At 47.1% G+C, this 18,364-nt stretch overlaps 1 protein-coding gene across 3 annotated transcripts in view; it reads right to left on the reverse strand.

The window, feature by feature from the left end:
• Positions 1–15,450, reverse strand: part of LOC134329449 (complement C3-like) — a 30,823-nt gene extending 15,373 nt beyond the window's left edge. For all 3 annotated transcript variants that reach the window (XR_010014877.1, XM_063010721.1, XM_063010723.1), the window contains exons 1-23: positions 15,361–15,450; positions 14,149–14,347; positions 13,864–14,032; positions 13,472–13,545; positions 11,678–11,763; positions 11,529–11,611; positions 11,351–11,438; positions 10,531–10,633; positions 10,334–10,451; positions 9,190–9,305; positions 8,550–8,696; positions 8,256–8,456; positions 7,425–7,616; positions 7,172–7,336; positions 6,949–7,078; positions 6,672–6,716; positions 3,924–4,038; positions 3,739–3,830; positions 3,485–3,624; positions 2,510–2,716; positions 2,147–2,210; positions 1,953–2,039; positions 803–1,006 (exon numbers count right to left, since the gene is read on the reverse strand). Coding sequence is in view for 2 of the 3 variants with exons in the window: in XM_063010721.1 (XP_062866791.1) it covers positions 803–1,006; positions 1,953–2,039; positions 2,147–2,210; positions 2,510–2,716; positions 3,485–3,624; positions 3,739–3,830; positions 3,924–4,038; positions 6,672–6,716; positions 6,949–7,078; positions 7,172–7,336; positions 7,425–7,616; positions 8,256–8,456; positions 8,550–8,696; positions 9,190–9,305; positions 10,334–10,451; positions 10,531–10,633; positions 11,351–11,438; positions 11,529–11,611; positions 11,678–11,763; positions 13,472–13,545; positions 13,864–14,032; positions 14,149–14,347; positions 15,361–15,431 (2,896 nt within the window). In the remaining variant the exon portion in view is untranslated. The remainder of the gene's footprint in view (positions 1–802; positions 1,007–1,952; positions 2,040–2,146; positions 2,211–2,509; positions 2,717–3,484; positions 3,625–3,738; positions 3,831–3,923; positions 4,039–6,671; positions 6,717–6,948; positions 7,079–7,171; positions 7,337–7,424; positions 7,617–8,255; positions 8,457–8,549; positions 8,697–9,189; positions 9,306–10,333; positions 10,452–10,530; positions 10,634–11,350; positions 11,439–11,528; positions 11,612–11,677; positions 11,764–13,471; positions 13,546–13,863; positions 14,033–14,148; positions 14,348–15,360) is intronic.
• Between the last annotated feature and the right edge of the window lie 2,914 nt (positions 15,451–18,364).

Raw genomic sequence — 18,364 nt, forward strand, 5'->3', positions numbered from 1 at the left:
GCTTATTGAGTGTTGTTAAAAGGAAAGGTGATGTAACACAGTGGTAAACATGCCCCTGTCCCAACTTCTTTGGAACGTGTTGCAGGCATCAAATTCAAAATAAGTGAATATTTGCAAAAAACAATAAAGTTTATCCGTTTGAACATTAAATATTTTGTCTTTGTAGTGGATTCAATTGAATATGGGTTGAAAAGGATTTGCAAATCATCGTATTCTGTTTTTATTCATGTTTTACACAACGTCCCAACTTCATTGGAATTGGGGTTGTAATTAAAGAACGACCAAGTGAAGACTTTAATCGTCTGCATCTGCTTGGTGTAAAGAAGGTCCAATGGTCTGTGGAAGCTCTAAACTTATTGAACACCCTTGGAACCATTGCCAACAGTCTTCCAACATCACCACATATGCCAAGATACTGTCATGCCCTAGAAGTGCACACTTTGGTATGCAGGAGCAAAGCAACATTCTAATGTTCTGACCTTAAGTAAGTGACTTCTGTGTTCTGGGCAGGGTTGTGGGTGGTCTGGTGCCTCCCAGGTGGAATGTGGGTATATGCCAATGTATTGCAGGAAGAGGGGTAGAAAGTCGAATTGGAAGTCAATGCATTGCCTCTGTAGCAGTGTAGCACTTGTACTGTGTGACCGAGGCACCAGCTAAAGTGTCGGAGGTATCCGGGGGGCACAACATGTTTCCGTTCATGTTAGGACTCCCCGGCTGGTGTAAGCAGGCAGTGTGCAGCTTCACCAGGAGCCGCTGCTAACGTTTGTGAATTCGATAAAATTGGAAAGAGGAAGCTGCTGACCTGTCTTGATGTGTTTGACAGCTTCGCTGCGGTGCTGCATGCCGACAAACTCCCACTGATTGGTGCTGTCCAGGTAGTGCGTAGCGATAAGAGGCAGCGTCATGAAGATCATGTTCTCTTCGCCGTTGCCGCGGGGCTGCACGATCAGACGCCCCATGAAGTCTCCGCTGATAGCTTGCTCAACCGTCTGACTCATCTCCTGACCTGAAGGCAAACAGACGGATAGAGGGAATGTTTCACAACAAGGATAGATAGACGGGTGTCCAAGATTGAGGTAACACTAGTATGTCATAGTACATGTACACCTATGATGGGTGACCTAGTGGGGCCCAAGGACTTGATCTAAAAACTCCTCACCTTTAATCTGAAACTTCTAGGTAAGAAATCTGGACCTTCCTCATGACAGAACCTCTGCTCACCATGTAAGTTCCCAGAAAGAAACAATCATGCTGGCATCGCAAGTCAGCAGAAAACCACGGCAGGTTTGCCAACAGAGGAGCTGGCAAGTCTTTGCAAGAGAAGCCATAATATGAAGTAAAACGTCCACCCGGAGCAAATTAAGGCTCCCAGGGTGTCACCTTACAGAAAATGAAACATCAACCATATTCCCCTCCGTGCCCCCTCTGGGAACCAGTACGGCAGTGCAGAAGGACATGACTTCTTTTTCTCCCCCTTTAGGGCATCCAATTGTTCAATTTGCATCGTGCTTCCTCTCTGTCTATGCCGAACCCTGCCCTGACATTGGAGATCGAAGTTAACCAACATCCCCTCCGAAACACTGGCAGCAGCCGGATGCATCTTTGCCACCCACGCATTGATGAGTTTGGCAGAGACACACCCTAAGGGCACTCCTTCCTCATTTCTTGTGCAGGCGCCTCTTAATCAGCCGGCAGAGATCGTAATCGCATTCTGACAGAGAGAGACCCACCTCCTCCGGTCTCCAATCCCGCCCCCCCCCACCTGAACAACAGGCCAATCGTTGTTCATATAGCCGCCCAGCCTCGACCGGTGAAGGCAGAGCTGGATTCGAAACGACGCACTTTCGAAATCCAGCTCTGGTTGCAGCGTGTGTTTTTACTGCTGCGCCACCTGAGCGGCGAAGGACACGACTTCTAACGAACAATGGAACATCAATAAATATTCACCTTACCGGACACAATGATGTATGTGTTAGCGGGTGTATTTGGAATCCTCCCATCTGGTTCGGAACCTCTCACCTCCACGCGCTGAATGCCACCTATTTGGAGTGAAACCAGAGGGTATTGATGTAGAGAACAGCGGTCACTCATCTCCAGATGAGTCTGCTAGACACTTCTAGAACTAGCTAATGATTCTGGAGCTCACCGGCAGCTTTTGAGGGATTGAGCTCCTGGTTTAGCAGCACCTTCTCAACCAGTTCGCCTTCAGCCTGAGCAGAAGAAGTAAATATGGATCTTTGTAGCTGTTCGTTAACTGAAAGTGCTAAAAATGCGGTTGCTAGTTTAAGCCCCACCACTGCAGTTACGTCCCTTGGAAAACTTTTTACAAGATTTTGGAGGGTGCCTGTGAAAATGTAGTCAAACTCAGACTCAGAGTGGGGTTGAGGTCAGGGCTCTGTGCAGGCCACTGGAGTTCCTCTACACCTAACCTGTGTCTTGATGGAAAGCAAAGGACCTTTGACCATATAGTGTAGCCTGTGAAGAGCATTAATGTTCAGTTGGTACTCACCACCACTTTCAGAGTCTTCCTCACTCCATCGATGAATTCTGGGGTCATCGCTTGTACCTCTATAGTAAATTCATCGATCTCCATGGGAATGATCACGTACGGGACGGCTCTGGTAGACATGGAGTCGACATAAACTATGGTAGTGTACTTGCCCTTCTTACTGGCCCCACTGCAAATGTTTGGCGTCTCGAGGAAGTTCACTTTCACCTGGTGGTGACAAAGACAGTGTCAACTCGGCGACATTTTAAGTGTGATCAGTAGCAATGTGGCGCAAAAAGGATCCTCGGGATCCTTGTTTAGTTACTGTCTGTGTGGGTCTTCTCGGAGCTCTCCTCCGAGGGGGTTGGGATGGACAAATGTAGCCTGTGGTTTCTGGGTGGCACCAGAACCCTCGTGACCAGAAGCAGGACCAGGACGTTTAAATCCTGCAGACTTTATAGGCATATGCATAGCAATGTGTCATGTGGACCTGGGTTCAATCCAAGCCTCTGCTCATTGTCTAAAGCAGTGGTTCCCAAACTTTATCTGTCATGTCCCCCTTCGGAAGATGAAAATCTGTCATGAGGTGTGGGAATGATAAAAAAACGCAAATTAAACAAACAGTGGCCACATTTCATGTCAATCACGCTGAGCTGTTTAAATGAGGAACGATGTACCAGCATTTACTGAGCAATCGATGTATAGAGCACCTCTGATCTAGACTCTCTGTAAGAATGAATCCTGACAGACCTGAAAACACTTTGTTTATTGTCCACCGTAAAAAAAATTCCGACGTTAAAACATTTTGGAAAATGCTGGTCTAAAGAGACCCTAGGTATATTTGTTCTTCGCTGCCAGGCTTTGGTGAGGTGAAAAGGATCAGCCAATAAGTGTACGTCTTTCTCTGGCCGGCAAGGGTGTGGTGCAAGAGGCAAGGGAATCGCAATTTAAAAAATGCTAAACGACCGGGTTAGAAGGTTCCTCTACAAAACGTACCCTTTGTTTTCTCCTGGAGTAGTTGTGCAGAATGGCTTTAATTTCGATCTGCTCATTGCGCACCGCAGAGTACGGTAGCCTAAGATCCACGAAGAAATTTTTGGAGACCACCACTTCGAGAGGATCAGCCACGCAGATGCCTAAAGTGAGGGAGTATCAACATCTATTGATTTAACTTAACAAAGGTTGCCAATACTTCTGGAGCTGGCTGTATTCCAGTCCTTGTAAACATTAGAAGAAGGTGTGGAACTGACTGTGGGTATTGGACAGACTGATGGCCAAGAACTGCCAGGTAGTGATGGAGTCCTTCATGTAGTATTTGCTCATGGTGAAACTTGTCATCTCGCTGGAATAAATAAAAAACCCAGATCTGATCAACACCGGCAGCAGCCACTCATCACATCCCGGCTGTAACAATCAAGTGAAATAAGACAACTACCATTTGCCACCTTGGCAGGTTGGCAGGGTTATGTCCTCCCAGAGCCAGCTCTCGGGAAACTGCGTCCTGCTCGTGATTTCATCTTCGCTTAGGAAGTCGTCGTCGTCTTCCTCGGCTGTGAAGGTTTTGTCAGACATAAAGACGTCAACGACATCTAACAATAAAAGCTGCTTGCTAAAAAAGGCTCGCTAGGTGTCATATAATAGGATCAACTCAAAATAAGTAAGAGAATGGTGCCAGGATGAGGTGTTGCTCCACCAGTGACACTACAGGGTAGTGGTTCTACAAATCTCTAGAATTGTACTAGAGTGATGGAAGATCCTGGGAGCATCGCTAGCACAACTCTTGGGGTACACTACATACTCATTGGCCCACATGCAGTAGGATGACGCTACTTGAGCCATTCAACTGTGCCGTGAAGGTGTCAGCCGGAAATGCTGCCGCTAGTTCAAGCCCCATCACTGCCTCTCCACCGTTAACCCTCAACGTCTTGGACTGTATCCGGCCACAATTGAATGTACTTTGCCGTTAAGTCCCCCTCCCCTCTTCCCCCTCCTTGGAAAGCTTTCTACAAGATTTTGGTCCTAGAGAAGGTCTTGAATGGGGTTGAGGTCAGGGCTCTGTGCAGGCCACTGGAGTTCCTCTAGACCAGGGGTCACCAACACGGTGCCCGCGGGCACCTGGTCGCCCGCAGGGACTACGTGAGTCGCCCACATGGCATGTTCTTAAATAGCACTAGTGACTATAGAGCTCCGTCTAAATATTATATTTGTGTTGCTGCTCTTTTTGAATCAATGACACTTGGCATTGATGTAGATTTGAAAAAACTGAATATAACATTTTAAAAACTAAAATGTTTGATGTTCATATGAGCTTTGATCCTGTCTGGGTGCAGAGTTTTATATCAGGTGCATAACGCTGAGACAAGCAAGCTACACATGCGCAGCTACGATGCGGAGTGAGATGCGGGTTTTACCCCGAAATAATAATAATAAAAAAACATTCAAGAAAAGCGAAAGAAAACCTCATATTTTCACAATGATTGAGAGGAACGTGGAGAGACGCTTCAGTGCGTGTCATTGAAACGTCTCTGTACATCGTAGCTTTTTTTTAAATCGTGCATAACTGATAATAAACATGATTTGTTCTAAAACGTTGCAGGTAGTGATAAGTACAAACAGGACAGTATTTCACTGCGGTAAAGTTAGATTAATATTCAACATTCGTTTAAATAATTCGCCATTCCGATCAATATAAATGGTTGAAAAAACACCTAACACCTACTTTATTTATAATTTCTTACATAGATAAAAATAGGCAACATACTACAAAAACTATTTTATGGTTATTTTAAGATGACATGTTTTTATTTAAAGAAAGGTTATAATGAAACCGCTGATCAAGCTCCCACTTCTGCTAACGTGTTAGGGAGCGTCATCAATCTAACGGAGAAACGTAGGAGACATTTACTCTGCACTTATTACAGAGAAATAAATCCATTCAAGTCTTGTCATGATTTGATGGATTAATGTCAAACTATTTTTAGACAAACACATTAAATACTACAAACAATATTAAAAAAAAACAAAAAAACATTTCTATTTATTTTCCAATAATTTTAAAGTATCAATAAAGTATGAAAAAGTTTGTCAAAAATTTATAACGGACATGAATACATTTATTTTTATATACAAACAATCGATGTTCCTCACCTACTACAAACCTTGTTTTTAAATTATTTTTTCTATTTATTTTATAATAATTTTATTGTGCAAATGAATAAATCTATTCAAATCTTTTCATTTATTCATTAATTTCATGAATTAATGTCAAACTATGTTTATATACAAAATTAATGTCCCTTACCTCCTACAAACCTTGTTTATTTTTTTTTTATCCTTTAATATTTATTTTATATTAAAATATAATAAAGATCAGTAAATCCAAAATAAGTGTGATGATCATTTGTAAAAAAAAAAAAAAAACATGGTGTGATTTTGATCAAAATGCTACATATGTGCTCATTCATACAAAACTGTCAAGAAAGATATTTACAAAAATATCAAATATTCAAATATTAAAACAGATTTAGATTAATAGAGATAAATAATGTTACATGTTGAAATATGTTTCCTACCATGGTAAATCGTTGTTAATAATTTTTCTGAAGAATCATTAACATTAACATATGATCAGACCGTCTTTTCATATATATGAATATTGATAATAATAATAATAATGTCGTTAAAGGTGAACCATGCAACTTTATGTTTATTAGGAAGTTTGTATCACCAAGTAGCCCTTCGTATTATTTAGTGGCCTTAAAGTAACTCTTGGTCTCGAAAAGGTTGGTGACCCCCTGCTCTAGACCAAACCTGTCTAGCCATGGGTAACACCACATACTCACGTATGCAGTAGGATGATGCTACTTTAGCCAAAGGCCTACGAACAGGACTGGGTGTTGATTGGACCATGATCTACAACTGCATCTGCTTTATTTCTGGGGTTTGAATCCCAGGCTGGGCTCACAAGCAGACAGGTCTCTAAGCAGCCCCCGTTGAGCAAGCCAAAGGTGACAGTGACATAGTAATTACAGTAAGAGACCTTAAGAGAAACCAGACTCAGCAGGGACCTCCGTCCTTCTCGGGTGGAGGGCACAGAAAGCGCATAGCATAACGTGACCTCCAAATAAGGAGGGTCACAACCAGAAGTGCATCAGGGGTAAAAACTGACAGGAAGAGTTCTTACTTTGGGCTCTCCGTTTCCTCTTCGGTGGACTCGAACACTTGAGATCTAAGAAGTAAAAACAAATGTGGATTATTATTGATCAACAATCGATATCACAAGATAACATGGGTGTTGTGTACACTGCATGGCCAGAAGTATGTGGACACCTAGGAAGGTCTTAGAAGATGGAAGATGTTGGAGGACTCACTCATAATCTGTTGGAGAGCTGGTTGATGTGGGTCCTGAAAGCCCTTCCAGTCCCTCTGGTATGAGTGTGTAAGTGATGACGAAGTCCTACCTGTTCTCGACTGGGTTCCTCCTGCTTTATCGGACTCGAACATCAGCCCTGCGTCATAGAAAACTCCCATGCTGTCTTTACCGCTCCCGGCCGTACATCCAGTGTCGTGCTTCTCAATGATGTCCCAGACCTGTTGGTAAATCAGAAGCTGGCGTCAGCATCAAGCAAGCAGGTGGCACTGCTACCTACCTGACACCAAATTTGACCTGATTTGGTCACTCACCTTGGTCTGAGTGAGTCTGTTTTTGTTCAGCACGAAAACGGCCTTGTCCACGGCCACCAGGCCGACCTTGGCACCCGGATCGCCGGTCACATCGAGCTTAAACTCTTCGCTTGGCTCGAAATTCGAACTTGGCTTTTGGTCCTTGTCCTTCACTGTTAACTTCAGCTAGGAACGAAAAGAAAGAAACAAGGACGTCGGTCGGCGTCGGACAGAGCGACGTCTGTGGGTTGTGAGGGCGCGGTGGGTTTCCTACCGATCCCATGCACGTGTCCATCACGTCGATCCAGGTGGAGTCGGCCACCACCTCGTTGGCTCCCACGTGGTAGTACGCCACCAGTCGGAAGGACGGGACCAGGTCCTTGGTCACGACGATTGATTTGGAGATCAGCGACTGCCCCTCTCCCTTGAACCGCTCCGCCTTAACAATCTGACCTTTACTGAGGAGCTGGAGAAAACAAACCACAGAAGATACACAGATCAGCCAGAACATTATGACCACCTCCTTGTTTCTACACTCGCTGTTCACTTACCACAATTACTGACTGACTACATGCTTTGTTAGCCTCTTTCATGCTCTTCCTGAATGGTCAACTGCAGTGACACTGACATGGTGGTGGTGTGTTAGTGTGTGTTGTGCTGGTATGAGTGGATCAGACACAGCAGCGCTGCTGGAGTTTTCAAATACTGTGTTCACTCACTGTCCACACACTCCTACCTAGTCGGTCCACCTTGTAGATGTAAAGTCAGAGACAATTGCTCATCTATTGCTGCTGTTTGAGTCGGTCATCTTCTAGACCATCAGTGGTCACAGGACGCTGCCCATGGGCCGCTGTTGGCTGGATGTTTTGGTTGGTGGACTATTCTCAGTCCATCAGTGACAGTGAGGTGTTTAAAATCCACCACCTAAATAACACCTGCTCTGTGGTGGTCCTGAAAGTGGGTAACAAAGCATGTATAGAAAGTATGTAGAGAAACAGATGGACTACAGTCAGTAATTGTACTAATGGACAGTGTGTGTAGAAGCAAGGAGGCGGTTTTAATGTAATTCAGCTCGTTTGTGTCATCGAGCTGAAACAGCACCAACCAGGTAAGTGAAGTCCTGTTTCTGGACCATGCTCCGGCCGAACTGCAGATTGAAGGTCATCGGATCGTTAACCTGCAGCTCCGTTTTGTCTATACTTATGTGAATGTAATTGCTGGAACCGTCTTTAGTGGCGTAGGCCCTGGCGGTCATCTGGCTCTCGGCCTGCCTCGTCTTCAATATGTGCGGGTCGTCCGTCTTCGCCTGGTCAGACAAATCATTTGATTCGTTATGAATTACACTTCAGAAACTCACAGGACAGAAGCGATACCACGAATACATCCACGGATGACTTACGGTGATGGTGAAGGTCGATATTCCCGGCTGGGTGTTTATCATCACCTTGGCTATGCCGTTACTTTTAGTCCGGCCCCTCACCTCTCCAGGACTGACCACCACATCCACGTGTTTGGCGGGTGTCTGGTCCGGGTTGGTCACGTAAACCTTTTGAAATTGAGATCAGTCCGGTGTTTAGTGTCATGATGACGACAGGAAATCAGTAGTTAAAAATGATCTATCTAAACGATCTACAAGCCCAAATCAGAAAAAGTTGGGACAGTATGGAAAATGCCAAAAAAAAGTTGGGATGGGGGCAATTTAGGGCTAGTAATGAGTCTCTGATGTGCACTTAAAACTTTGCTGTGCAAAAAAGAAGCCTTATGTTAACCGTGTCCAGAAGCGGCATCGACTTCTCTGGGCTCGGAGGCATCTAGGATGGACCGTCACACAGTGGAAACATGTATTGTGCTCAGATGAATCAGCATTCCAGCAACAAGTCCAAAAGCCAGAGTGTGTAATGGTATGGTGGTGTGTCAGTACCAGGGTGTGTCATGGTACCGTCCCAACTTTTTCTGATTTGGGGTTGTACTTGGGCATTAAGTTCTAAAGGGTTTGTGCACATTTTTAATCACTAAAATCTTTGTGATGTGTTTTATACCATGACATCAAAAGACATTCCAGGTTTGAAGTACTGGGGGGTGTGTTTGAAGTGTATGGTGTAGGGTGATGTCACAATGGGAATGCCGTTCCTCTGTCCTTCCACCATTTCACTACCTATGGAACAAACAGTTCGGCGATCAGCCATAACATTAAAACCACCTTTTTGTTTTTACACTCAGCTCCACTTACCATATAGAAGAACTTGGTAGTTCTACAATTACTGACTGTAGTCCATCAATGTCTCTACATGCTTTGTTAGCTCATTTCATGCTGTTCTTCAATGGTCAGGACCCCCACAGGACCACCACAGAGCACTGCAGTGACACTGACATGGTGGTGGTGTGTTAGTGTGTGTTGTGCTGATATGAGTGAATTTTAAACATCTCACTGTCACTGCTGGACTGAGAATCGTCCACCAACCAAAAACATCCAGCCAAAAGCGCCCCGTGGGCAACGTCCTGTGACCACTGATGAAGGTCTAGAAGATGACCGACTCAAACAGTAGCAATAGATGAGCGATCGTCTCTGATTTTACATCTACAAGGTGGAGTGTGTAATAGAGTGGACAGTGAGTGGACATGGTATCTAATCCACTCATGTCAGTGTCACTGCAAGAAGGACGGGCCCTGCTGAGTCTGGTTCCTCTCAAGGTTTCTTCCTGTAATTTTCAGGGAGTTTTTCCTTGCCACAGTCGCCCTCGGCTTGCTCATCAGGGGTTTTTGTATCTGTTGGTCCTGGATTTTGTAAAGTTGCTTTGAGACAATGTCTATTGTAAAAAGCGCTATATAAATAAAGTTGACTTGACTTGACTTGACTGCAGTGTTGAGAATCATTCACCTTCTCTGTGGTGGTCCTGTGGTGGTCCTGTCCATTGAAGAACAGGGTGAAGGGGGGTAACAAATCATGCAGAGAAACAGACGTATTACAGTCAGTAATTGTAGAACTACAAAGTGCTTCTATATGGTAAGTGGACAGTGAGTGTAGAAACAAGGAGTTACAGTATACAGTGAAGTTAGGGTGATGAAACTTGTTCAAGAGACAACTTGTTCGACAGTGACAACCTGGCAGTAGTGGGACTTGAACCAGCAACCACAAGGCAACAACTGCCCTATACCAGAGCCGTAAACATAAAACTGACTTACCACTTTGAGTTAAAATGCTGACCGATATGTACAAAGAGTCGCCAACCAGTTTATTGATGTCAAAGGACTGCTGGATCATCTCTCTGGTCAGTGTTGCTTTCCCCTCTCCTTTGTGTATCTAAACGCAACACAGAACGATGCAAGTTATAAAACTGGCCAATGAGGCGCTTTTGATCAGAAATACACGTCAAGCTTACCGACACCCTGCTCAGTGCAGCTGGCAGACTGATCTTCGCGCCATCCTGGATCACCCCGAACACCACGTAGGCGACTCCCTCGACTTTCTCTCCGAACAGGTACCTTCAAAAGATTCACAGGGGTTAGGCTTCGTTCGTTCACGCGTTCAGGCTGCGTTCGTGGTGGTGGGACCGTTTCTGAGGGTAACTGGAGGACCTCCGGAGTTGTGGATCTACGCTATTTGCCACCAAGGACGGGTTTTCTATATATCGCGGCCTCTCTCTGCTTTCCTCCAACACTGTGGTGCTGGGCAGCTTGGTCTGGCCCTCGCGGTGTTGCAGCCTTCGGAGAGCAGTTTGCCCCAGAGGTGGTGTTACGCCCCTATTTTTTTGTTCATCCCAACGTGTAAGTCCACTTGCTCAAGTTGTGCCGGGTTTCAGCTCACTCTTACAAGCCGGTATATTAAAAGTAAAAAGGGTCGGTCCCTCCGAAACCAGAGGTAGTCGCAGTGTTTGGAGAGCGGTTCGCCCCAGAGGTAGTGTGACAGCCCGTTTTTTTGCCCTACCTGCACAAGCTGGTGGTTCTGGGGTGTGGTTCGGGCTTGCGGGTGCGTGCAGGGCTTCGGCTCTTCAGTAAAGTGGTACAAGCCGGTATATTAAGGGTAAAAAGGGTCGGTCATGTTGTCCGCAATGTGTCTGTAGAGCGCCAGGTCACTGGCAACACTCAAACTACTCAAACTAATTAAACCTGGGTCCTAATTGATGGTTAATTCGTGCTCCAGGTGGACGGTTTTCTATATATCGCGGCCTCTCTCTCTTCGCTGTCTAAGGTTCCATTTACCTGGCCTTTATCGTCACTTCGAGTTCTTCATCGTCCACATAGAAGAAGGACTTGGATGGAGTCAGGGTCACCTCAAAGCTTGGTAGCACTGCAAAGTAAAGGACAGCATCATTTTTTCACAGTATTCTATAATAAAATGGACAATGCTTTTTTTTTAAACCATAATCTTAGTGCTTACCGTATTCTTTAACCTCGAACTGAGCGGTGAAGTTCTTCTGTGGGGTGTTCTTGTACCGTGCTACCACAGACCAGATCCCCGGACTGTGCAGAAATACAGACATCACACATGAGTACCACTTTCAAAGTAAAGTATCGGGTCGTACTGACCTGGCAACCTCGGGGATTTTAAACATTCCGGTTGTCGTTTCTTCGATGGATTTGGTTTCCGCGTGTATCGGGATCCTTTGATGATTCTACAGGGGGGAAAAATGAATAAAAACAACCGAACTGAGTCCAAAAGCTCAAACAAAATCTGCTCAGCTTTGTTTCATTTATTAATAAAAATCCATTCCTGCATTTCAGGCCTGCCAAAAAAAAGTTGAGACAGGGGCAATTTAGTAATGAAGACTTTAAACAGGATATTGTAATCATGGTTTGGTACAAAAGCAGCATCCAGGAAAGGCTGAGAGTCTTTGATGAGTAAAGATGATCAGAGGATCCAGTTTGTCCACAAATGTGTGAGAAAATGATTGAAATGTTTAAAAACAATGAACCTCAAAGACAGATTGGAAGGGATTTGCATGTTCTCCCTCTACAGTGCAGAATATCATTGAACCGTTCAAGGAATCTGGCTTAACCTGAACGCTCGTGATCTTCCATCCCTCAGACGGCGCCGCATCAAGAACCTCCACTCAACACTAGCTGATATAACCACATGGGTGAGGGATTAGTTTATCAAACCTTTATCAAGCTCTACAATACAGAGTTACTGCACAAATCATACTTAACACTTTACTGTGCAAAAAAGAAGCCTTATGTTAAACCTGTCCAGAAGCGGCGTCGACTTCTCTGGGCTTAGAGGCATCCAGGATGGAGCATCACACAGTGGAAACGTGTATTGTGTTCAGATGAATCAGCATTCCAGGAACCATCCAGACTGTTATCAGCGACAAGTCCAAAAGCCAGAGTGTGTCATGGTATGGGGGGGTGTCAGTACCAGGGTGTGTCATGGTATGGGGGTGTGTCAGTACCAGGGTGTGTCATGGTATGGGGGCGTGTCAGTACCAGGGTGTGTCATGGTATGGGGCCGTGTCAGTACCAGGGTGTGTCATGGTATGGGGGGGTGTCAGTACCAGGGTGTGTCATGGTATGGGGGTGTGTCAGTACCAGGGTGTGTCATGGTATGGGGCCGTGTCAGTACCAGGGTGTGTCATGGTATGGGGCCGTGTCAGTACCAGGGTGTATCATGGTATGGGGTGTGTCAGTACCAGGGTGTGTGATGGTATGGGGGCGTGTCAGTGCCAGGGTGTGTCATGGTATGGGGCCGTGTCAGTACCAGGGTGTATCATGGTATGGGGTGTGTCAGTACCAGGGTGTGTGATGGTATGGGGGCGTGTCAGTGCCAGGGTGTGTCATGGTATGGGGCCGTGTCAGTACCAGGGTGTATCATGGTATGGGGGTGTGTCAGTACCAGGGTGTGTGATGGTATGGGGGTGTGTCAGTACCAGGGTGTGTCATGGTATGGGGGTGTGTCAGTACCAGGGTGTGTCATGGTATGGGGTGTGTCAGTACCAGGGTGTGTCATGGTATGGGTGTGTGTCAGTGCCCTTGGTAAGGATCATTTACACTCTGTGATGCAGCTTTAATGCAGAAAAGTACATCGAGATCTTATAGCGACACGTGCTGCCTTCAAGACGTCGTCTTTTCCAGGGACAAGAAGAGGGTACAGGTGCTGGACCGACCCGCCTGCAGTCCTGACCTGTACTGAGCCGTACTGCTGCACATCTTAAGACGTGTTTGCAGGAAGAACGAGACAGAATAAAAGCTGAAACACTTAATCATTCTGTCTCCTCGGTGCCAAAACCTCTTTTACTGTCCCAACTTTTTTTGGAATGTGCTGCAGGCCTGAAATGCAGGAATGGATGTAAAACCAGACAGTGACAATATAGTTTCGAGACTTACTAGGATTTCAATCAGAGCTAGACTCTTCTGTATGGGCTGCAGGTCAGGAGTCAACGAGAAGAGTCTGTATTTAACTGGAAAACAAACAAGATCAAGGTTTACAGACATCGAGACGAGAAGAAGAAGCGTGTCTTTACTACGGTAAACACAAAAAACACTGGGAAACACTGGGCGCCAGGCAGGAACGCCCTGGACGGAGCTAGACCCCTCACTTCAGACCTACCAAGCCGAGAGAAGCTGGAGATTCAAACCCTGGATCCCAGCAGTTGTGGGGTAGTGTCATTTCCCACTTTGCCACCCCAGCTCTTAGAGAGATGGCCTTACCTAGACAGCATGACTGTAGTTTCATACATAGGTTATACATAGGCTAATCCCTGAGGTTATCGCTTTACCGTTGGTGTTGGGGGTGTAGATGCTCTTGTCCGTCTGGATGAATATGTAGCCGGACTGGAAGGACACCATGACCACCTTCTCGAGCTGGATGGAGGGAAACTCGGCCAGCACGTAGACGTACTGCTTCTCCAGTGGGTCGTCGGTGAAGAAGTCCCTGTCGTCGGGAATCTGCAGCACAGCCACAGCCAAGGGACACCGTACATACGTCAGGTTTGGTGTAGAAGGGGTGTCCCAATACTTTCGTCCACACAGTGTACTATGTGCAGTCTGAAAGAAAAACCCACCTTGATGGATACGAGTCCCTGGTAGTTGTTCGCCTGAGTCAGGACCACCGATACCGAAGCCAGGTCATTGGTCGGGCGCGGGTAGTTCTTCACGCTAATCCTTACGGGTACAACTGCATTTCCGACCTGGTCCTGCACCTCAACAAACACTTTCTCAGGGGTGCCCACACGCAGCAGGTTCGGCGCAATCATGACGTTTCTGGGTAAATCAGAAGAATCAAGGTTATTGGACGGGCTTTTAGAGTTCTACACAATGTGCCAAAGTCTTGTGGCTACCTACCAATGGTGGGCCAAGGAAGGACAACCAGTGAACCAAAGAGTCCAGTCCATGTCAGAGTGCCCATGCATCTAAACTGTACCTTGAAGCAAAGGGGTCATGAGGACCCCTTAACTGGGGAAGCAGGCATGGACTCGTGGTTTTCCACCTCGTTCGGCAAGGCGGACCTGGCCTCAATCTGATCTCAGATCTGAATCTGATTGGACATTTGTAGGATACGCTGGACAAGCAAGTCCAATCTATGGCCTCCAATCTGCCACTAGTGTCTTGGTGTCAGAATCCACAGGAGAACTTCAAAGGTCTTGTGGAGTCCACGCCTTGAGGAGTCAAAGCTGTTTGGTGGGATGAGGAAGAACTATGTGATATTTAGTGGTGCTATGACCTATGAAGGATTGTACAAACTAAATATTTTGGCGTACAGTTCTCAGAATGCACTCGTCCAGCAAGATAAAGCTTTGAGGAACACGACATAAAGTTCAAGGTGTTGACCTGGCCTCAATCTGATCTCAGATCTCAAATTGGGCATTTGTAGGATACCCTAGAGAGGCGCCACCTCACGAATTCCAGGGCTGAAGAATCTGCCGCTACTGTCTTGGTGAGGGGATGAGGGGGAACTAGGCAATATTTGGCAGGTCGGTGTAAGGTGTTATGACCCGCCGTGGAAAGGTAAGTCTTGGTCTTGGTCCTACCTTGGCAGAATTTATTTACTTACCTTCCTACGGCAGGTCATAGCACCTTACACCGACCAGCTGTAGGAAGGTACGTGAATAAAATCTGCCTCCAAACCAAAGTAAGACACCAAGGTAGGACCAAGACCAAGGTACGGTGGTCTAGGAACTGCACTCTGCGACTGTAACTCTATCTTTGAAGTATCTGTACAGACGTTCCCTCACGAAAGACCTGAACGTGAACGCAGTGTGGTGCAGTATACTCACAGTGGGTCGCATAGCGCCAACACGGGGAAGGACAGCAGAGTCACAGCGACCCAAACCACATCCACATACATCTCGCCGGTCTGATCTCGCCTCTGTCCGAACAAATGAGGTACGCCACGGCACGGCGGCTTTTATACCCAGCCGTTCTCGTACACGCCCCTCTGTACTCGGAGACGAATTACAGAAGAGCCTCCCCCTCCTCCTCTTCCCATCAGCGAGGTTATGAAACACAGTTACCCAGGGGATGGGGTGCAACGGTTACTGGGGTATTTGTACAGTCCAATCTCCAGCGCTTTAGACAACATCATGTTACAACACAAAAACAAACATGTGGTGCTGGGAAAACATAAATACCCTCTTTGCACCACCTTTAGCAGCAATGATGGCGGCTAAACATCAGCATTTCAGTACCTATAGTCTACGTTGGGTCTTTGAGCATGGACAAATACAACCCCAAATCAGAAAAAGTTGGGATAGCATGGAAAATGCAAATGAGTTTCTTACATGTACTTCATGTTTTTTTTCCATTTATTAATAAACATCTATTCCTGCATTTCAGGCCTGCAGCACATTCCAAAAAAAGTTGGGACAGTGAAGCACCACACTTAAAAGAGGTTTTGGCACCGAGGAGACCAAGTGATTTAGTGTTTCAGCAAACACGTCTTAATATGTACAGCAGTACGGGGGGTCGTCGTCGTTTCAAAATCCTCCACACGTTCCCTATTGGGGACAGGTCAGGACCGCAGGCGGGCTCTAAGATCTCGATGTACTTTTCTGCATTAATGCTGCATCACAGAGTGTAAATGACCTTTACCAAGGGCACTGACACGCCCCCATACCATGACACACCCTGGTACTGACACACCCTATACCATGACAGACCCTGGTACTGACACACCCCCATACCATGATACACCCTGGTACTGACACACCCCCATACCATGATACACCCTGGTACTGACACACCCCCATACCATGACAGACCCTGGTACTGACACGCCCCCATACCATGACAGACCCTGGTACTGACACACCCCATACCATGACACACCTTGGTACTGACACGCCCCCATACCATGACAGACCCTGGTACTGACACACCCCCATACCATGACAGACCCTGGTACTGACACGCCCCCATACCATGACACACCTTGATACTGACACGCCCCCATACCATGACAGACCCTGGCACCGACACACCCCATACCATGACAGACCCTGATACTGACACACCCCATACCATGACAGACCCTGGTACTGACACACCCCCATACCATGACACACCCTGGTACTGACACGCCCCCATACCATGACAGACCCTGGTACTGACACACCCCATACCATGACAGACCCTGGCACCGACACACCCCATACCATGACAGACCCTGGTACTGACACACCCCCATACCATGACAGACCCTGGTACTGACACGCCCCCATACCATGACAGACCCTGGTACTGACACACCCCATACCATGACACACCTTGGTACTGACACGCCCCCATACCATGACAGACCCTGGTACTGACACACCCCATACCATGACAGACCCTGGCACCGACACACCCCATACCATGACAGACCCTGATACTGACACACCCCATACCATGACAGACCCTGGTACTGACACACCCCCATACCATGACACACCCTGGTACTGACACACCCCCATACCATGACACACCCTGGTACTGACACGCCCCCATACCATGACAGACCCTGGTACTGACACACCCCATACCATGACAGACCCTGGCACCGACACACCCCATACCATGACAGACCCTGATACTGACACACCCCATACCATGACAGACCCTGATACTGACACACCCCATACCATGACAGATCCTGGTACTGATACACCCAATACCATGACACACCTTGGTACTGTCACACCCCCATACCATGACACACCCTGGTACTGTCACACCCCCATACCATGACAGACCCTGGTACTGACACACCCCCATACCATGACAGATCCTGGTACTGACACACCCCCATACCATGACAGATCCTGATACTGACACACCCCAATACCATGACAGACCCTGGTACTGACACACCCCCATACCATGACACACCCTGGTACTGACACACCCTCATACCATGACAGATCCTGATACTGACACACCCCCATACCATGACAGACCCTGGTACTGACACACCCCATACCATGACACACCCTGGTACTGACACACCCACATACCATGACACACCCTGATACTGACACACTCCCATACCATGACAGACCCTGGTACTGACACACCCCCATACCATGATACACCCTGGTACTGACACGCCCCATACCATGACAGATCCTGGTACTGACACGCCCCCCATACCATGACAGATCTTGGTACTGACACACCCCCATACCATGACAGACCCTGGTACTGACACACCCCCATACCATGACACACCCTGGCACCGACACACCCCATACCATGACACACCTTGGTACTGACACACCCCATACCATGACACACCCTGGTACTGACACGCCCCCATACCATGACAGACCCTGGTACTGACACACCCCATACCATGACAGACCCTGGTACTGACACACCCCATACCATGACAGACCCTGGTACTGACACACCCCATACCATGACACACCCTGGTACTGACACACCCACATACCATGACACACCCTGATACTGACACACTCCCATACCATGACAGACCCTGGTACTGACACACCCCCATACCATGATACACCCTGGTACTGACACGCCCCATACCATGACAGATCCTGGTACTGACACGCCCCCCATACCATGACAGATCTTGGTACTGACACACCCCCATACCATGACAGACCCTGGTACTGACACACCCCCATACCATGACACACCCTGGCACCAACACACCCCATACCATGACACACCCTGGTACTGACACACCCCATACCATGACACACCCTGGTACTGACACGCCCCCATACCATGACAGACCCTGGTACTGACACACCCCATACCATGACAGACCCT

Source organism: Trichomycterus rosablanca, chromosome 15 (genome assembly GCF_030014385.1).
Source record: "Trichomycterus rosablanca isolate fTriRos1 chromosome 15, fTriRos1.hap1, whole genome shotgun sequence".
NCBI lineage: Eukaryota > Metazoa > Chordata > Actinopteri > Siluriformes > Trichomycteridae > Trichomycterus > Trichomycterus rosablanca.